General features: G+C 52.3%; 1 protein-coding gene and 1 pseudogene across 1 annotated transcript; one reads left to right on the top strand and one right to left on the bottom strand.

Moving 5' to 3' along the window:
- Positions 1–3,020: 3,020 nt before the first annotated feature.
- LOC136479164 (uncharacterized) lies at positions 3,021–4,874 on the bottom strand. The gene is made up of 5 exons (XM_066477118.1): positions 4,681–4,874; positions 4,546–4,597; positions 3,811–4,503; positions 3,300–3,729; positions 3,021–3,070 (listed from the first exon to the last, which is right to left on the bottom strand). The coding sequence occupies exons 1-5, from the start codon at positions 4,872–4,874 to the stop codon at positions 3,021–3,023; spliced, it is 1,419 nt and encodes a 472-aa protein (XP_066333215.1).
- Positions 4,875–4,881: 7 nt separating this feature from the next.
- LOC136479163 (receptor-like protein EIX2) lies at positions 4,882–15,636 on the top strand (annotated as a pseudogene).
- Positions 15,637–19,934: the final 4,298 nt, after the last annotated feature.

Genomic DNA, 19,934 nt, shown 5'->3' with positions numbered 1-19,934 from the left:
TTGATGCCGCAGATTGATTCTGCGCAAAGGAGAAGAGATAAATCATTCACAGTGATTGAGAACGAAACATACAAGTATTAGAAATAAACTAGCAACTAAAAATAGTGATTAATTCTACGGAAACTAAAAGTAGCTAAGTTACGGTGATTGAGAATGAAAACATGATTTCAAGGTTAACTACAAATTAGAAATAAACTAGAAATTAGAAACTAGAAACATACGCACATCACAAAGGAGAAAAGATTGATTATGCATAAACTAGAAACGGTGATTATAAGGTTGTGAAGTGACTCACTGTCGGATACCATAAAAAGGGGTACCCTAAGCAAGAACCGAAAAAATTGCTTAGACCTTGTAAATAACGAAACCAAAATACAACCGCAGGCAAACCCGCCACATCCGAGACACGGCCGGACCGCCCGGCCCACCTCGAACAAATATCCGAACTCGCCCGAAGCGAGCTCGGCCCAGAACCATACCGCAAGGCCTCGGACGAGGTACCGATTCTCCGCCTCGCCCGAGGCCCCGCACCGCAAGGCCTCGAACGAGGTACCGATTCTCCGCCTCGCCCGAGGCCCCGCACCGCAAGGCCTCGAACGAGGTATCGATTCTCCGCCTCGTCCGAGGCCCCGCGCCGCAAGGCCTCGGACGAGCACCCAGTCCCCGACTCGCTCGAGGCCGCCTCGGCATCAACCCCGTCACCACCGCCTTGACCGACTTCTCTGACGAGACGTCACATCCAACTAACACATTCAACCACTCCCACGATGTCAGCCGCACGACGGCATGGTACAGTGGACTGACCGACGAGACGGAAGTCACATCGACCCCATGCTATTCGAGACAGGATAGGGTGGGGGTTACCGGCCGCTGTGCTCGGCGCTGTGCCCACGACGGACACCCGTGACCACGACTGTGCTGCCTAAACCCCTGCCCAGGCATGGGAAGTCACGTCCGGGCCCCTGTAGCCTCGGAAACGGCGTGCAAGGCCAACTGCTCCCTCCGAGCCTCGGCTACCCACTTCTGGGCTCCTATAGCCTCGGGACTCGCGCCCGCCGAGCCCCCCACGACGGTCCAGCCTCTGCATCGAGCTGGGCCTCGGCTCTCTATGTCATCAGCGCTCTAGGACCAGCACGTCGCCCGCAGTATGCGCCATGCCCTGCGTTGGGCTACAGGAGCTCCCACGTCGTGCACAGGGCCTGGCTGCTGTAGCCTCGGAATCAGCATGCCCGCGCCATCGCGTCAACCCAGCCTCGACACTCCACGCCGGTCAAACATACGGTGACCAGCACGCCTTCAATAGAGGAAGGCGCGCCTGCCACCACAGGAGCTCCCACGTCGCACAGGATCAGGCGTGACCGGCGCGTTGCTCCAGTGCATGGAGGACAAGACCGCTCCACCGACCACGCTGCCACAGTGTCGAGCTGCAGGGCTCGGACATGCCGCCCCTGTCGAAGAGCGCCACGTAGCAAATATATGTACCCCCTGTGCCTCCCCTAGACTATAAAAGGGAGTGGCCAGGGGCGCTTCTAGGAAAGAAGGGAGACACCCATGCAAGCGAAGCACAACACTCTATAACACACACACTCCCTCACTGCCGGAGATCAACATCTCAAGCAACCCACACTGCAATTCACAGAGACCTGGGGCTAGCTCCCTCTCTCGCCCAGCTTGTAAGCCCCTACTACAAGTACTTCGGTGCAAGGAATACGAGACCACTCTCTCAGACTGGACGTAGGGCACCTATTGCCTGAACCAGTATAAACCTTGTGTCTCTTTGCATCACCATCCGGGATTAGGGACATGCAGTATATTTTCACTCGTTGGTTGAGGACCCCCCCATTCCAAAACACCGACAGTTGGCGTGCCAGGTAGGGGGCTACACCCACCTAGGTCTTTGGCGAGCACATCGGGCGAACCGTCGAGGCCTACGTGGACGACATCGTGGTCAAGTCCAGGAAGGCCAGTGATCTCGTCGATGACTTGGAAATAGCCTTCAAATGACTCAAAGAGAGGGGCATCAAGCTCAACCCCAAGAGGTGTGTCTTCGGGGTCCCCCGAGGCATGCTCTTGGGATTGTTTCTCGAAATACAATAAAGAAGCGTTCTTTAGTTGTTATAATTTTTTGAGAAACCCCTCAGGCCCATCGATAGGGGCTCGGCGTTACAATAACGCTATAAGGGAGACTCGGCTCTATCTCTACAGAACCGAGCCTCCCTCAGGGGCTAGAAGGGGGGAACCCCCCCTAAGTCCCAGACACCGTTTTTAGTCGTTTTTTGAAAAAAATTCTACGCCAACCTCTCTCGCGTACTCTGACAAGTCGATTGTAAAAAACCTAAGGACCGAAAGTTCGCCTCGAGGCCAAAAGGTCGGCCGAGCCGCGACACAGCCTACGCCTCTGGGCTACGGCAACTCCTTCACCACCTTTCGCCCGAGGGGCAGCTTAGGCTCCGAGGAAGTTTTTGCAAAGGACTTGTATAGAAACGAGACAGAGGGCAAAGGCTCGAAAATGTAGTAGAAAACGATTAAAAACATATATACACAAGTACTGTAATGGCCTCGATGACCACAAGCATCATGGTACAATGATGTAAGTCCTAATCTATTACATGACCCCTTTGGCCCAGATCAAAACCCAGGGTCGCCAACGTCGACGGACTGCGTAAGAGGAACCACCTCCTCTTCGAACAGCCGGGCCAGCGCCGTGCCAGGGGCCTCAGCCGCCTCCACCAGCTTCATCACCTCCTCCTCGGCCTTCTCATCATCCTCGGCCATGACGTAACCGTCGCTGATGGCCTCGAGGTCGACGCCGGTGTAGTGCGAGGAGACAACGGCCAGGGCACGCTTAACGTCCGTGTGCAGCGCCCCCCGGAGCCGCTCATGGACGCGGCCGCTCAACGCAATCAAGCGGCTCCCAAGGGAGCTGCCTGACTCGACCCCCCAACCTCCAGGGCCTCGCAGGCCATACGGGCGGCGCTCTGCAGCGCGTTGTGCTCCCGGATCTCGGCCTCGAGCACCGCCTACATGGCGATGGAGGCCTCGGCTGCCCAGAAGGCCTCCTTCTCCAACCCTGCACCAAGACAAGCGGGATGGGGTTAAGCACAAAAGGAAACAAGCCGAACAGGGGCGAAGGCCTATGAGACTCACCCTCGACTTTCTCCTTCCAGCTTTGGACCTCAACCCGAGAGGCCTCGGCCGCCCTGGAAGCCTCTCGCTCTAGCTCTATGTCACATTGGGGTGTCAGGGGTTGAACGCAAAAGATATAAATCTAACAGGGGGCGCGGCTCAATAGGACTCACCCTCGGCCTTTTCCTTCCACGCTAAGGCCTCGACCCGAGAGGCCTCGGCCACCTTGACAGCCTCCGCTAGGGCACCTTTCGTTAGCCGGTGCGCATCCCGCTTTGCCTCCAGCTGCTCGGCGGCAGCCTTGGCAGAGGCTGCCTCTTGCTCAGCCCAGGACCTGAAGGTGTCCCGCTCGCCGGCTGCGCGGGTCAGCTCCTCCTCCAGCTCCTGGATCCGCGCCGCCAAAGGGGCAGCCTTCTCCCGAGCCATGGTCGCCTCAGCCTTTATGTCAGCACAGCGAAGGCGAAGGTCCTCCACCTCCGTGCTTCGCACTGACAGAAGGTCGTTGGCACCGGCAAGCAGATCGTTCTGCTGTCGGAGCTGGTCCCAGACGTCCCTCTCCCGCCGCAGGAACATCGATTTCTCGAGGGACCGGGCCTCGAGCTCCTAGATAAGCAAAACAAACGTCAAGTACTGCGAGAGAACTCGGAAGAAAGACGACGCGGCACAAGACAGGAAAGCACGTACCTGGGTGACACCGGGCAAGTCCTCGGCCACAACGGACAGCGCTGTCCGCAGCGACCGCTCCGCCAGTTGGCAGAATTGCTCGAGAGAGCTCCAGCGCCCCCCCTCAGCCACATCCTCAAGGGCAAACAGAGGCTCCCCCTTAGGGTCGTCCCGGCTCCGCCACAGAATACGCAGGCTGTCCCACCCGCAGGGCTCGGGTCGGACACGGACAAGGGCCGAGCTCCCCTCGGCAGGAGTCGGGACTGGCTGCTCCATGATGCTGGCCGCCTCGGCGTCCGCCACCTCCTTCCCCCGGGAAGTATCATCGGAGGAGATTGTCTGAACCTCCACTTCCCGGGCGCTCTCTTGCGATGGCGGCAGGTCTTGGACCGGGGGCGGTACTGGAGCTTGCCCCGCCTCTGTCTCCGCCACCTCGGCCTTGGTGGTCCCAGGAGCTCCAACCTCCGCCACCTCTGCCTTGGTGGTCCTGGGAGACCCGGCGTCCGCCACCTCAACTTCGGAAGCCCTAGAAGCCCCGGCCTCCGCCACCACGGCCTCAGGGGTAATGGGGGCCTCGGCCTCGCCCTCGGTGGCCTCAGCGATCGAAGGCGCCTCCTCCCCCGCTTGCTCTATGGACGCCTCGATAGCCTCTCCTTGGGCGACTGGCTCCTTCGGGTCAGCCCTGGCCGACGCCGCGCCACGCTGCAAGGCGGCCTACGCGTCCACCACCCATCGGGCGGTGGAGCTGGTGCTCACCTTGAGCGCCTTAAGTGGCGCCAGGGCGGGCGCTTCCACCTGATGCTTCCAGCTGAAAACAAACCACTCATGAGGACAACATATGACCAAAGAACGAGTGGGAAATGCGGCAAAACCCGCTGAAAAAATGGTTACCTCGAACGGGGGAGCAATATCTTCCGCACCGCATCCCTCGCCCTCGGTGGTGGCGGTGACGGTGGCAGTGGCGCGGCCACCATGTCCGCCGGGACCGGCCGGCCCTCGCTGGACTTCAACGTTCCCTCGGCCCTCTGTGGAGGCGGTTGAGTCACCCCCGCCGTCGCCCGCTCCACCTCCGCCGTCGAGCCCATCGGGCTGATGGCGCGCTTCCCCGACGCCCGTGCCTCGGGCGTGTCGGCCTCGGCCCTAGGGCGGGCAATCGCCAGCCTCGAGGCACCCTCTCCTCCTCCTCCTCCTCTTGGAGACGTCAGGACGCTTGCCGACACCCTAGGCACTGTCTCCCTGACGTCGGGGAGATGGTCCAGGGGACCCCGCCCCACCTCGCTCTCGTTGTCGTTGTCGCTCGAAGGGTCGATCGACGACGATGACGGAGACGGCTCCTCCAGGAGACTGTCGTGCCTCTGCTGCCGGTGGCGTTTCTCTAGCTCGTCGCGCTCGAGGCTCTTCCTCTTGCGCCTTGCCTCCTCGGCGTCCTTCCGCTCCTTGTACGCCTCGGCATGTGCCCTGTTCTCGGCTCACTGCTTGGCGTCCTCAGGAACAGGCGGCGGGGAGGCACGCACATCCCTCATCCCCTGCAGGAATGGCGAACGCAATAAGGGAACAGACTGGAAACGTAAGGAGCAAGAAGGCCTCGAAGGCCACAGCAACACGTAACTTACCAGAGAGATGTACCCCCGCGACGGGCGCATCGGGAATGGGGCTAGACCACTGCTCCTCAGCCGCCCCTCCACCCTCTGTCTCACCTGACGCAGAACCTCCTCATCGGGGAGGGCGATGGCGGACATCTGGATGTCATCGATCGGCTCTTCCGATGTCATCTCGATCAGGCTCTGCCATCGAGCCATCAGCGGTAGCACCCTCCGGCGGTGGAAGGCCGCCACGACCACGGTCGCCGTAAGGCCGTGGCTGCGCAGCCTCTCTAAGGCCCTCAGGAGCAGCTGCAGCTTGAGCTGATCAGCCAACGGGACGCCGTACCTCCACCTCTCCGGCTGGCTCTCCACGACCCGCCCGATGTAGGGGGAAACCTGCCGTTATCATTGCGGAGGTAGAACCAGCTGTTGTACCAGCGGCGGTTGGATGACGCGAGCTGGGCCGGGATGTAGAATGGCTACCGGTCTTGGCGCACTTGGAGAGTGCAGCCGCCGGCCCTCAACGCCTTCCGCGTGCCCGTCGTACCCGCCGGCTTGGTGGTGAGCCCCACCCAAAAGAAGTGGAGCCATAGCTCCCAGTGGGGGGCGATGCCCAGGTACCCCTCGTAGATGGCGACGAAGATGGCCGCCTGCGTGATGGAGTTGGGGTTGAAGTTGTGGAGCTCCACGCTGTAGTAATGCGGGAGCGCCCGCATGAACCGGTCCGCCGGCAAGCCGAGGCCATGCTCGTGGAAGGCCACGAAGCTCATGATGTAGCCATCTCGTGGCCTCAGCTCCGGCTCGTTCCTCGGAGCGATCCACTCTGGCATGTTGGGGTCGACGACCGGGCGGAGGAGACCATCGTCGACGAGCGACTACAGCGTTACATCGGACGAACCCCAAGGATCCGCCTGGAGGACAACGGCGCCGCCAGCCATGGGAGTGATGGAGAATGTGACTACGGCGGTAACGCGTGCTCTCGCTCTCTCTCCCTCTCTCTCTATCCTCTCCTCCCCCTTCTCCCTTCTTCTCCCAGCGCTCTCTTCCGCTGTTCTTGGCAACCGCTCGAGGGCAGAAAGCGTGAGTGTAGGCAGAAAAGGTAAGGAGGGGCAAGGGCGCGGCTCGTCACGTACTTATAAGGGAGGAAAGAAGGCGAACGGGCGGGCGATGAAACCGGGAAGATTATTTCCCAGATCTGGCACGGTTAATGCGGATCCGGCCAAACCGCCCTACTTTTTTCTCGCTAACCGCACACGTGCAGTAACGTCCCATCCGCAGACACCACGTCACATCCGACCGTAGCGACGGCAGGCACCGTTTTGTCTCAACGGGAAATCGCCTCGAAAGGCGCACCCGCCGTCATCAGCCGATGGGAAGGGAATATTCCCCACCTGACTCCTTTCAGACTAAGGAAATGGGCACCGAGCCCGTTACGGTCCAGGGGTTCGAAGGCTGGGCCCCCGAGGGTCTCGACAGCCGCCCCAGGACAAATAGAGTCAGGGATGACTAAGGGTGAGCCCGTACATGGCCGAGGCCCAAGCAAGAAGTTGCTTGGGATGCCCTAAGTCGTGTCCGAGACCGACAGGGAGGTCTCTGAATGGGATCCCACCGTAGGGAGGCACCGAGCCCCCAGGGCCAATCGAACGGCCCTGGGACCCACTAGAGAAGCCCTCTGGTACTTTTGGAGCGCCTCTCTGGACCGCTAGCCGACCCCTATCGAATGGGGCACGGGCCTCCACTTGGACTTACCCGATAACAGCTCACCAGAGGTGTCACTGCTCGCCCGCTGAGGGTAGCGTGGCATACTTCACCCCTCCTTCTGAGTGAAAAGGATGCGCGAGGGCCGCACAAAAAAGACAGGGAAACTCCTGACCGCCCTCATGCTCCGAGCAGAGGATCGGGGGCTCTTCCTGCGACCAACTGGGCACCGAGCCCGTTACGGTCCAGGGGTTCGAAGGTTGGGCCCCCGAGGGTCTCGACAGCCGCCCTAGGACAAACAGAGTCAGGGATGACTAAGGGCGAGCCCATATATGGCCGAGGCCCAAGCAAGCGGTCGCTTGGGATGCCCTAAGTCATGTCCGAGACCGGTAGGGAAGTCTCTGAATGGGATCCCACCGTAGGGAGGCACCGAGCCCCCAGGGCCAATCAAACAGCCCTAGGACCCACTAGAGAAGCCCTCTTGTACTTTTGGAGCGCGTCTCTAGACCGCTAGCCGACCCCTATCGAATGGGGCATGGGCCTCCACTCGGACTTACCCGATAACAGCTCACCAGAGGTGTCACTGCTCGCCCACTAAGGGCAGCCTGGCATACTCCACCCCCCCTTCCGAGCGAAAAGGATGCGCGAGGGCCGCACAAAAAAGACAGGGAAACTCCTGACCGCCCTCTTGCTCTGAGCAGAGGCTCGGGTGCTCTTCCTGTGACCAAGCCGAGGCCCAGCGACCTGAACTCGCACTCGGGGGCTTGGCAAACGCGACAAAACCCCCTCACTCAACAGGGAAAAAGCCCTGGAGGAATAAATCCACTCCTCCAGGGCCTCGGGGGCTACACCCGGTGGGTGCGCTCGCGCGCACCCACCGAAGCCTCGAGCACAAAACACAATCCCGACGAGAGCCGCTGCGAGCCAAGTCTTGTCAAAACCTCAGGGAGAGTGCTCGCACTCCCCCCGTTGCTCGGGGGCTACTGTCGGATACCATAAAAGGGGTACCCTAAGCAAGAACCGAAAAAATTGCTTATACCTTGTAAATAATGAAACCAAAATACAACCGCAGGCAAACCCGCCACATCCGAGGCCCGGCTGGACCGCCCGGCCCACCTCGAACAAATATCCAGACTCGCCCGAAGCGGGCTCGGCCCAGAACCATACCGCAAGGCCTCGGACGAGGTACTGATTCTTTGCCTCGCCCGAGGCCCCGCACCGCAAGGCCTCGAACGAGGTACCGATTCAACGCCTCGCCCGAGGCCCCGCACCACAAGGCCTCGAACGAGGTACCGATTCTCCGCCTCGCCCGAGGCCCCGCACCGCAAGGCCTCGAATGAGGTACCGATTCTCCGCCTCGCCTGAGGCCCCGCGCCACAAGGCCTCGAACGAGGTATCGATTCTCCGCCTCACCCGAGGCCCCGCGCCGCAAGGCCTCGAACGAGCACCCAGTCCCCGACTCGCTCGAGGTTGCCTCGGCATCAACCCCGTCACCACCGCCTTGACCGACTTCTCTGATGAGACGTCACATCCAACTAACACATTCAACCACTCCCGCGACGTCAGCCGCACGACGGCATGGTACAGCGGAGTGACCGACGAGACGGAAGTCACATCGACCCCATGCTATTCGAGACAAGACAGGGCGGGGGTTACCGGGCGCTGTGCTCGGCACTGTGCCCACGACGGACACCCCGTGACCACGACTGTGCTGCCTAACCCCTGCCCAGGCATGAGAAGTCACGTTCGGGCCCCTGTAGCCTCGAAAACGACGTGCAAGGCCAACTGCTCCCTCCGAGCCTCGGCTACCCACTTCTGGGCTCCTGTAGCCTCGGGACTCGCGCCTGTCGAGCCCCCCACGATGGTCCAGCCTCTGCATCGAGCTGGGCCTCGGCTCTCTATGTCATCAGCACTCTAGGACCGGCACATCGCCCGCAGTACGCGCCATGCCCTGTGTCGGGCTGCAGGAGCTCCCACGTCGTGCACAGGGCCTGGCTCCTGTAGCCTCGGAATCAGCATGCCCGCGCCATCGCGTCAACCCAGCCTTGGCACTCCACGCCGGTCAAACATACGGTGACCAGCACGCCTCCAACAGAGGAAGGCGCGCCTGCCACCACAGGAGCTCCCACGTCGCACAGGATTAGGCGTGACCGGCGCGTCGCTCCAGTGCACGGAGGACAAGACCGCTCCACCCACCACGCCGCCACAGTGACGAGCTGCAGGGCTCGGACATGCTGCCCCTGTCGAAGAGCGCCATGTAGCAAATATATGTACCCCATATGCCTCCCCTCGACTATAAAAGGGAGTGGCCAGGGGCGCTTCTAGGAAAGAAGGGAGACACCCGTGCAAGCGACGCACAACACTCTGTAACACACACACACACTCCCTCACTGCCGGAGATCAACATCTCAAGCAACCCACACTGCAATTCACGGAGACCTGGGGCTAGCTCCCTCTCTTGCCCAGCTTGTAAGCCCCTACTACAAGCACTTCGGTGCAAGGAATACGAGACCACTCTCTCAGACTGGACGTAGGGCACCTATTGCCTGAACCAGTATAAACCTTGTGTCTCTTTGCATCACCATCCAGGATTAGGGACATGCAGTACATTTTCACTCGTTGGTTGAGGACCCCCCGGTCCAAAACACCGACACTCACAGTGCCGGAAACAGTATTTGGAGCAGGTTGAGGAGGAGGGACTAGCATCGATGGCGGAGGTTGCCCGATTACAGCGTAAACACCCCTCATCATTTCAAACATCTACAGCCGCTCTGCCTCCATCCTCTGCTGCTCTACCTCCACCCTCGCCTCTAGCTTCTCCCGGAGCCTCGTTTCTTTTTACAACTGAGCCTACAATATTTCATTCCAATGTTACAATGCATTGCAAAAGTTTGTAAAAATCAATGAACGATGAATAAAACCGAAATAACATGGAGTGTGTACATCTAGAATCGTGTAGAGTCTGGTCGTGGGCGTATCGCCGGGCTAGAACTCGTGCTCCGTGCTCGAAGCTGGGAGAGAGTGGGAGTACCGGCCGTGTCGATTGTGTCGTCGCCAATCCAGAACCGGCCATGCTTCTTGCCTCCTCCCGCCCTCATGACCACTTCTCCATCAAGGTCATGGGTGCTCGGATCGTACTCTGGGATAGAAGGGGCTGCCATACCTGTGTTGGTGCTCGTCGTCGGCGATGGGTCTGACTAAGAACTGGCGAAGAGACGCGTTGAAGAGCGGTGGGGGCGGCGCAAGGGGCCGAGGGTAGGGGTCGGCGTCGGCGGGGGCCGGGGGCAGGGGTCGGCGTCGGCGGGGGCCGAGCGCAGTGGGCGGTGCCGGGGGCAGGGGGCTGACGGCGTGGGAGGGAGGCGGCGGCGTGGGCGCGAGACGTGTCGGTGGCAGGGCGTCGGGAGCCGGCGACGGCGTGGGCGCGGGAGGTGCGTGTGTGCGGGTGAGTTTGCGTATGTGCGTGTGTGCGGGTGAGGGAGCGCCGGGCTGGAAATGAAGAAGGTTTGCCGAGTGATGGATCGGGCTTTGCCGAGTGTCGGATCGGGGCGAGTGTCAAATGGGGCACTCGGCAAACCCCGCTTTTTTTCGTTTTCCTTCTTTTCCTTCTTTTCTATAACGTGTTTTTCTTTTTTTCCGATGTACTTTGAAAATACCTTGTCAAATTGGCTCAACAATATATATTTGATTTTTCTACGAATATTATTACATTATTTTATGCAGTTACAGCTCAAATTTAATTTATATCAATTAAAATTTTATAATTGCACTTAATAAATTAAAATTATCAAACGGATCCAAAAAATTATCAAAATTCCACATGAAACAATCTATGTTGTCTATTGCCCATACAAAAAGTTTTGAAGCCAAACCCCGACCGTCACTTTGACTATAAATCTTATCGGATCCTACTCAATGCTACGATCCTTCTTCTGAGATGCTTCGGTTTGTAAACATCGTGCGTGACAAATTATGCGAAACCTCCTCAATTTTTTACCACAGCCTCCATGTATGATATCATCATATCATGACAAATCTCTTGATTTTCAGACTTCGTTTGCTTTTTTTAGAATTTAAAAACCAATCGGCCACACGTTCGTGCTCGTGTTTTCTGACCAAGATGTTCTAACTTTCTTTTTATTTCTCAGGTAAGGCCTCACACTGAACTCAATAACATGAATATCATTTTTTCTACTCATTTTATTTTATTATTTGAATCACTTGTTGTTCAAATTTGACTTATAACAAAAAATTCCTAGAAATGCAATAAATTAATTAAATATAGCAAATAAATCCAAAAATATATCAAATTTTAACATGGAATACCACATGTTGTATGTGGAGAGTAGAAAAAGTTTCAAAGTCAGAAGAGAAAAAAAGAAATTATTTGCCGAGTGCCACATGTTTACACTCGGTAAACATATTTCTTTGCCGAGTGCCATAAGTTTAGCACTCGGCAAATATATTTCTTTGCCGAGTGCCTCCCTTTGCCGAGTATTTTTTGTCTCTTTTGCTGAGTGTATTTGTTTGCCGAGTTTTCCACTAACAGACACTCGGCACACGTATGACGGATGTGGACTTTGCCGAGTGTTTTTTTTCTCGTTCGCCGAGTGTTTAACTTTGCCGAGTGTTTTTTTTGTCTCTTGCCGAGTGCAATTATTTTGCCGAGTGTTTTTGTGACAGTACTCGGCAAATAGCTTCTTTGCCGAGTGCCCGATAGAATACAATTGGCAAACATTTTAGCACTCGACAAACACCTAGTTTCCAGCAGTGGTTGTTACCATAAACATACACCTTAATTAAGTAAACAAAAAGACAGTACAGGAACCCTTGCTGACGACCATAGAAACAAACAGATGGACAGGAGGCACCCAAGCCAAGCAATTAGCGTCCTGTCTCTCCGCGTAGACGGGGTGCAACGCGGAGGCCATCAGCGCGGCGCTTTTCCTTACGCGTCGAGAAATCAATCAACTATTACTGTATACTCGCTCCGTCTGTTACGGGATGCGTACTTTTTTAAATTTGACTAGATTTATAGAAATATTAATAGCATTTATATCTCCGAATAAATTTATTATGAAATATATTCAAGGATTTATCTAATAATACTAATTATGTATTATAAATATTAATATTTTGTTATATATATTTGATCAAAGTTAAAAAAAAAAGTTAACTTGTCGAGAGGTGAGAACCTCTTTTCTTTTGGCACGAAGGAATGTACAGTAAGCTTTTGTGAGGGGATGAGACCCAGAGGCAATAATCGAATCGATGATGACCACACTGAAACACGCCTGACCGCTTCTACACGGAAGGTGACCGTGGACTGAGGTCGTCGGTCAGCCGATGAGCCCATCTTACAGGCAGATATCCATGAACCCAGAATAACCGAAGGAAGGTAGGTGAATGGACAATTCCACATAATCTTGGAGGCAGATATCCAAGAACCCATAATAACTCAACGAAGGAAGCTAAATGGAGGCAGTCAAGCAGCCTTCCCCACCCAATCCAATCCGCGTCAGAGGAGTGCGCGTGGGCCTTCACGCAGATGCCTGACCGCTTCTACACGGAAGGTGACCGAGCGACGACCTCAGTCCACGGTCAATTGACCCATCTGCAGTATCCGCTCTGACTCCAGAGCTGATCCTGCCATTCTATTCTACCATAGCGACATTATTGTCGATGGTTGCCACCATGCATCGCCTAGCTGCTGCCATGCTCGTGTTGCTCTGCTGCTGCTGCTTATTCCTCGCCACGCAGCAGCAGCAGCAGCAGCTCCAGCCAGCCGCCGGCGGTAACAGAGCGAGCCCGAGCTGCATACCACACGAGAGGGACGCCCTGCTGGCATTCAAGCACGGCGTCACCAGCGACCCTGACGGCGTCCTCAGCTCGTGGCGGCGAGACGGTCACCACGACGAGCAAGACTGCTGCCGGTGGAGAGGCGTCCGGTGCAGCAACCGAACTGGCCACGTCCACGAGCTTCGACTTGGAGGGCCCTCCATCTTTGATAGACCAGATAAGTCCTTCTTTGCTTGCTCTGGATCACCTAGAGCACCTTGACCTCAGCTGGAATGATCTAGCAGGGCCAACGGGTCGTCTTCCCGAGTTCTTGGGCTCTCTAAAGAATCTCAAGTATCTTAACCTCTCTGGCATACCATTCTACGGTGGCGTGCCTCCCCAGCTTGGCAACTTGTCAAGGCTGCAGTATCTAGATCTTTCCAACTTTTGGGGGGGACACACAAACTCGACGGATCTCTCATGGTTAACACACATTCCTTCCATACAATATCTTTACTTGCACGGAGTGGATCTCAGCACAGTAGCGGATTGGCCTCGTGTCATGAATATGCTTCCTTCTTTGAGGGCCCTCCATCTTTCATTCTGCTATCTTGCAAGCGCAAACCAGTCGCTGCCACACCTGAACCTTACAAATCTCGAGGAGCTCGATGCCTCCCTGAACTCCTTCCACCATCCAATGGTGACCAGCTGGTTCTGGAACATAACAAGCCTTGGATATCTTTACCTCAGAGCCACTAGTATGTACGGTCAATTTCCGGATGCTCTTGGAGACATGACATCCCTTCAAGTCCTTGATCTTTCATCAAATTATTATGATGATGGCTATGACAATGGGAAGTACCGCATCATGACCACGGATCTGAAGAATCTATGCAATTTGGAGGTTCTCAACCTTGATTTGTCTCACTTATATGGCGACGTAGCTGAGCTGTTTAGGAATCTACCTCGATGTTCACCCAACAAATTGCAAGAATTGGACCTCGGTTCGAACTATTTAACCGGGATGTTACCAAGATGGATAGGGCAATTCATGAGCTTGGTTGTTCTGAATCTTCATTGGAACAACCTAAACGGACATGTCCCATATGAGATTGGAAAGCTTAGTAATCTGACCCATCTGGATCTAAGTACAAATAAACTGGATGGCACGATAACTGAGGAACACTTTGCTAGTGCAAGGAGCTTGCAATATATAGACTTGTCATATAATGCCCTCAAGATTGAGATCAGCTCGGACTGGCAACCACCATCTACATTAGAGTATGTATCCTTTGCATCCTGCCAGATGGGCCCACTGTTTCCTGTGTGGCTTCAGTGGAATGTGAACATCACCCATCTTGATATCTCGAGTGTAGGTATAGCTGATAGGCTTCCACAGTGGTTCTCCGAGGCCTTTTCAAATGTCGAATTCATGAACATCTCCAACAATCAACTCAACGGAACTTTGCCGGCTGATATGGGCTCCATGTCACTTCAGGAACTCTACCTTAGTTCAAACAAATTAACTGGTCAGATACCCACGCCGCCACCAAACATAACGTGGTTGGACTTATCCAATAACTTGTTGTCAGGACTCACTGGTCACTCTGCTGTTGGATCCGCCAATCTAGTATCGTTGTCTTTGTTCTCCAACCGACTCACTGGTCATATTCCTGAATCTTTTTGTAAATTTCAGAGACTGGTTGCGTTGGACTTATCCAACAATTTTTGGGAGGGAGAACCACCGTTGTGCCTCGGGGTAACAGAATATATGGAATTTGTAGCCTTAAGTAACAATAGTTTGTCAGGAAAGTTCCCGTCTTTTCTGCAAAACTTGACAAATGTGCACTTCCTAGATTTGTCTTGGAACAAATTCTCTGGAAGATTGCCAATGTGGATTGGAAGCTTAACATCATTAAGAGTTATACGATTAAGTCACAACAAGTTCTTTGGTAGCATTCCAATGAACATCACAAATCTTTCTTGCCTTCAGTACATGGATCTAAATAACAATAAAATATCAGGCTCTCTGTCGATCTACCTATCAAATCTTAAATTTATGACAAACGTATACATGATGGGTTGTTATTACGGCCCTGATACAATTGATCCTCACCTTAATGGTTTGTCTACGGTCTGGAAGGGGAGGGAATTGAACTATGGTTCTATTCAAAGAATTTTGGACACAAGGATGATGAGTATTGATTTATCTTCAAACAACATAACTGGACAAATTCCAGAAGAAATAGTTGCTCTTGTTGGGTTAGTGAATTTGAATCTGTCAAGGAACCACTTGACTAGAGTTATTCCAAAGAAGATTGGGGAAATGCGATCACTGCAATCATTGGATCTCTCGAGGAACATGCTTTCAGGGGAAATACCAGCCACTCTATCAAATCTGACGTTCTTAAGTTACTTGGAATTATCATACAATGATCTTACAGGAAGAATTCCATCGGGAGTACAGCTTGATACCCTGTATGCAGAGTATCCATCTATGTACATTGGCAACATCGGTCTTTGTGGACATCCTCTTCAAAACAATTGCTCGAGCGAGCGTCATGCACCAAAGCAGGGTGGCCTGGGAAGAACTGAAGAAGGTTATGGGATACCATTCTTTTCTCTTGGACTCGGGTGCGGCTTCATGGTTGGTACATGGATTGCATTTGGTGTTTTGTTGTTCAAGAGAAACTGGAGAATTGCTTGCTTTCGACTCTCGGACAAGTTGTACGACAAAGTATATGTCCTTGTTGCTACATGGGCAAGAGCAAGACAAACACAAACTGATTAGCAAGCATGAAGCAAAGGCGATGGTCGGCGCTTCAACTAAAATTAACCAATGCATGCATGTATGAATAATGGAAGTGGGAGAGAAGTCTGTTCAGGAGTGCTTTGAATCTTGTTACTACCAGTATTACATATTGCCATGGTTTTCTTTACGAAATGAAGATTTGTGTGTCCGTGTTTATCTCTTATATCATGTAATAAACTGAGAACCAACACTTGATCATTGGCCAACATTAGTGTTTGTTGTACAAGATAGATATTAGTTGTTAGTATATAGATAACATAAGTATGTTGTAAACTCTGGCTGATCTTCAGGATGTTGGTTTGTAGTCTGTACAAGACGTTCGCCTGGTCAGCTCAGGGCACTATACAACACGTAGACGCGGCCTCTACAGAGGTTAACACGCTTCACCAAGTTTTACAGTAATAATTATTTCCTTATGATGATGAACATCCACTACTAGAGAACAGACTTTAGAACGATGTCCCAATTTAGCATTAGCCTCGGCATTTTTTGCCCCCGGGACTAAAGGACCCTTTAGTCCCGGTTGGTAATACCAACCGGGACTAAAGGTCCCTGCCCAACGGTCGTCCGCGGGGCAGGGATCTTTAGTCCCGGTTGGTTTCCCGGTTGGTAATACCAGCCGGGACTAAAGCTTTTAGTCCCGGTTTGGGTTATGCCCCGGGAATAAAGATTAATATTTAGTCCCGGTTTGGACCCCTAACCGGGACTAATTATCCCGGCCTATAATTCTGCTCAATTCTTCCTCCCCGAGCCCGAGCCATTCCATTATTCAAACTCACTGCCTCTGTTCTTCAGCTTGCTGTTGTTCTTGCACTCTCCCCCTCCATTGGTGTTGCTCTTCGATTTTGGAGGTAACAAACTTAATCCTCTTATGTTTTATCAGTAGCTTATCTCATTTTGCGATGTAGATGCATGTGTAACTTTATATGTTGGACTTTATTATGATTTTATATGTCATTTTTAGCTCAAAATCACATGATGATTTGCATATATGTTTGGATAAACAAAAGTTAAATTAGTTCATCAAAATCACGCCTCGCTCGTCCTCGCTGGAGCACGCGCCATTCTCGTCCCCGATGGCTTACGTGATCTTAGAATTAATTTTTCCATGAAATGAAAAACTTAGAAAATTGTTAGAAAATTGTAGAAAATCCGTACTAGTTGAACTTGCGGACCGTGTTCATGTCGGCGAGCATGTTCTCTGCTGAGCGGTAACGGACGTCAAGGAGGAGCTTTGATTCTACGAGGGAGAGCGGCAACGGTCGTGGAAGACCGTGTTCCCTTTCTCGTAGAATCGGAGCTCTTCCTTGGCCAAGTACGGTGCCGTCCGGTGGAGAAATGCTCGTCGAGATGATCACGTAAGCAAGGTCAACTAGTACGGATGGTTATTTATTGAAACATGTTTTTGAGCTATAATTTGATGGATATTTGAAAATATGAAATTTACACTAGTTTGCAAAAATAAGTATAGAAAGTAGATGACAACTGTTACTGGATCCTCGGCCTCTCGTTCGGTTGCGAAACGACTGAGGCCAGAACTCCCTCTCATTATCTGCGGCAAGTGTAAGCAGAAGATTGTGATGGAGTACCGAGTCAAGAGACAGGGACCCAACAAGGGTCGTGTTTTCTACAAGTGCCCGGATCGCGATGTGAGTTTCTTACGCATTTTATAATTATGGCTAATTGACCTGCTTTTCTTGAATATTTTTGACTAAATATTTTTTGGCTTTAATTTCAGTGGGAGGGCAATGGATGCGATGGTTGGTACTGGGAGGAAGATTATGCTACATACGTGCAGAATTTGGGTGCGCTTGAGGTAGCGGATGCTGCTGATGAGGCAGTGAGCCAGCAGGAGAAGCTTATTGATATTCAACAGAAGAATGATTTGTCTGTTTTAGTTGCGTACGATCACAAAATAATTATGTTACTGAAGTGCATTGTAGTTTTAGTTTGTTTAGTGATAGTTGGGATTGCTTACGTTGTAGCCAGGCTTAGTTAATTAATCAACCGTGTGTGTGTCATTTATGTTGTGTAATAAAATACTTAATTATGTTCAAGGTTTCATAATTTGTCATGTAATACAGATTATGTCACGCCATTGGATGTACAATGCCGATCGTCGCTCCCAAGACTTTATAGAGGGCTTGCACTATTTCTTAGGTGTGGCCGAGGCAAATAAGCGGGATGGTTTCATATGCTGTCCATGTGCCCTATGTAAGAATTTAAAGGAATATTCAAGCTCAATGAGTCTTCATTCACATTTGCTTAAGTCAGGTTTCATGTCAAACTATATATGTTGGACTAAGCATGGAGAAAGCGGGGTCATGATGGAAGAAGGTGAAGGAGAAGATTTAGACATTGATGACATTATTGCTCAGTATGGTGCCTTTGATGATACTACAATGGGGGGAGATGAAGAAGAGGTAGCGGTAGAAGATGATCTCGGTGATGCTCTTGGCGATGCCATTCGTGATGCACAACAAGAATGGGAAAGTGAAAAAGAGAAAGTTAAGTTGGAGCGCATGCTTGAGGATCATAGAAAGTTGCTATACCCGATGGCCGAAGAGGGGCAAAAAAAGCTGGGTACAACACTGGAATTGCTACAGTGGAAGGCAAAGAATGGTGTATCCGATAAGGCATTTGGGAATTTATTAAACCTCATAAAGAAGATGCTTCCGAAGCCAAATGAATTGCCCACCACTACGTACGAAGCAAAAAAGGTTGTCTGCCCTTTGGGATTAAAAATCCAGAAGATACATGCATGTCCTAATGACTGTATCCTCTACCATGGCAATGCATACGAGAATTTGGATGAATGCCCGGTATGTAAAGCATCGCGGTATAAGATCAGGCGCGATGATCCTGGTGACGTCGAGGGTGAACAACGTCCTAGAAAGAAAATCCCTGCCAAGGTTATGTGGTATGCTCCTATAATACCACGCTTAAAACGTTTGTTCAGAAATAAAGACCACGCAAAGTTGTTGCGGTGGTATAAAGAAGACCGTAAGGTAGACAATATGCTGAGACACCCAGCTGATGGGTCCCAGTGGAGAGCGATAGATAGAGAATTTTCAGAGTTTGCAAATGAGGTTAGAAACTTAAGGTTCGCCTTAAGTACAGATGGTATGAATCCTTTTGGACAGCAGAGCACTAGTCATAGCACTTGGCCAGTTACTCTATGTATCTACAACCTTCCTCCATGGTTATGCATGAAGCGGAAGTTCATTATGATGCCGATCCTCATCCAAGGTCCGAGGCAACCTGGCAACGATATTGATGTATATCTGAAGCCATTAGTTGAAGAACTTCTAGTTTTATGGAACAAACCAGGTGTACGTGTCTGGGATGAGTACAAACAAGAACACTTTGACCTACGAGCAATGTTGTTCGTAACCATCAATGATTGGCCTGCTTTAAGTAATCTTTCAGGTCAGACAAACAAAGGATATAATGCATGCACACATTGTTTTGATGACCTTGATAGTATATATTTGAAAAGATGTCGAAAGGTCGTGTACCTTGGCCATCGTCGATTCCTTCCTTTGAACCACCAAGTAAGAAAGAAAGGGAAGCATTTTAAAGGTAAGCCAGACCACCGGAAGAAGCCTCATAACCGAACCGGGGAAGATGTACTCGCAATGGTCAAGGATATGAAAGTAGTATTTGGAAAGGGACAAGGCAGTGAATCTGTTCCCAAAGATGCTAATGGACATGCACCCATGTGGAAGAAGAAGTCCATCTTTTGGGAGCTACCCTATTGGCAAGTCCTAGAGGTCCGCAACGCAATCGACGTGATGCACCTGACAAAGAATCTTTGTGTGAACCTGTTAGGATTCATGGGTGTGTACGGGAAGCCAAAGGATTCACTTGAAGCACGCCAGGACTTGCAGTGCATGAAAGAACGAGACAACCTTCATCCAGAGAAGACAGGTGATGGACGTCATTACTTAAGTCCTGCTAGCTACACGCTTAGCAAAGAAGAGAGGGACAGCATGTTCGAATGTCTAAGCAGCATCAAGGTCCCATCGGGATTCTCCTCCAATATAAAGGGTATAATAAATGTGCCAGATAAAAAATTCCTAAACTTAAAGTCCCACGACTGCCACGTGCTTATGACGCAATTGCTTCCAGTTGCTTTAAGAGGAATTCTACCTCCACATGTACGTCTAGCCACCGTGAAGCTATGTGCATTTCTCAATGCAATTTCTCAGAAGGCAATCAATCTAGTGGAACTAGCTACTCTACAGAACGATGTGGTTCAATGTCTTGTCAGCTTT

This window comes from Miscanthus floridulus, chromosome 9, assembly GCF_019320115.1.
Source record: "Miscanthus floridulus cultivar M001 chromosome 9, ASM1932011v1, whole genome shotgun sequence".
NCBI lineage: Eukaryota > Viridiplantae > Streptophyta > Magnoliopsida > Poales > Poaceae > Miscanthus > Miscanthus floridulus.
This window is presented reverse-complemented; position numbering and strand designations above follow the sequence as displayed.

Coding starts and splice junctions, on each gene's coding strand:
- LOC136479164 (XM_066477118.1), bottom strand. CDS start 4,874: ATGGGCTCGACGGCGGAGGTGGAGCGGGCGACGGCGGGGGTGACTCAA. Junction 4,598..4,680: donor ATATTGCTCCCCCGTTCGAG/GTAACCATTTTT, acceptor GTTTGTTTTCAG/CTGGAAGCATCAGGTGGAAG. Junction 3,071..3,299: donor GTGGAAGGAAAAGGCCGAGG/GTGAGTCCTATT, acceptor GTCTTGGTGCAG/GGTTGGAGAAGGAGGCCTTC.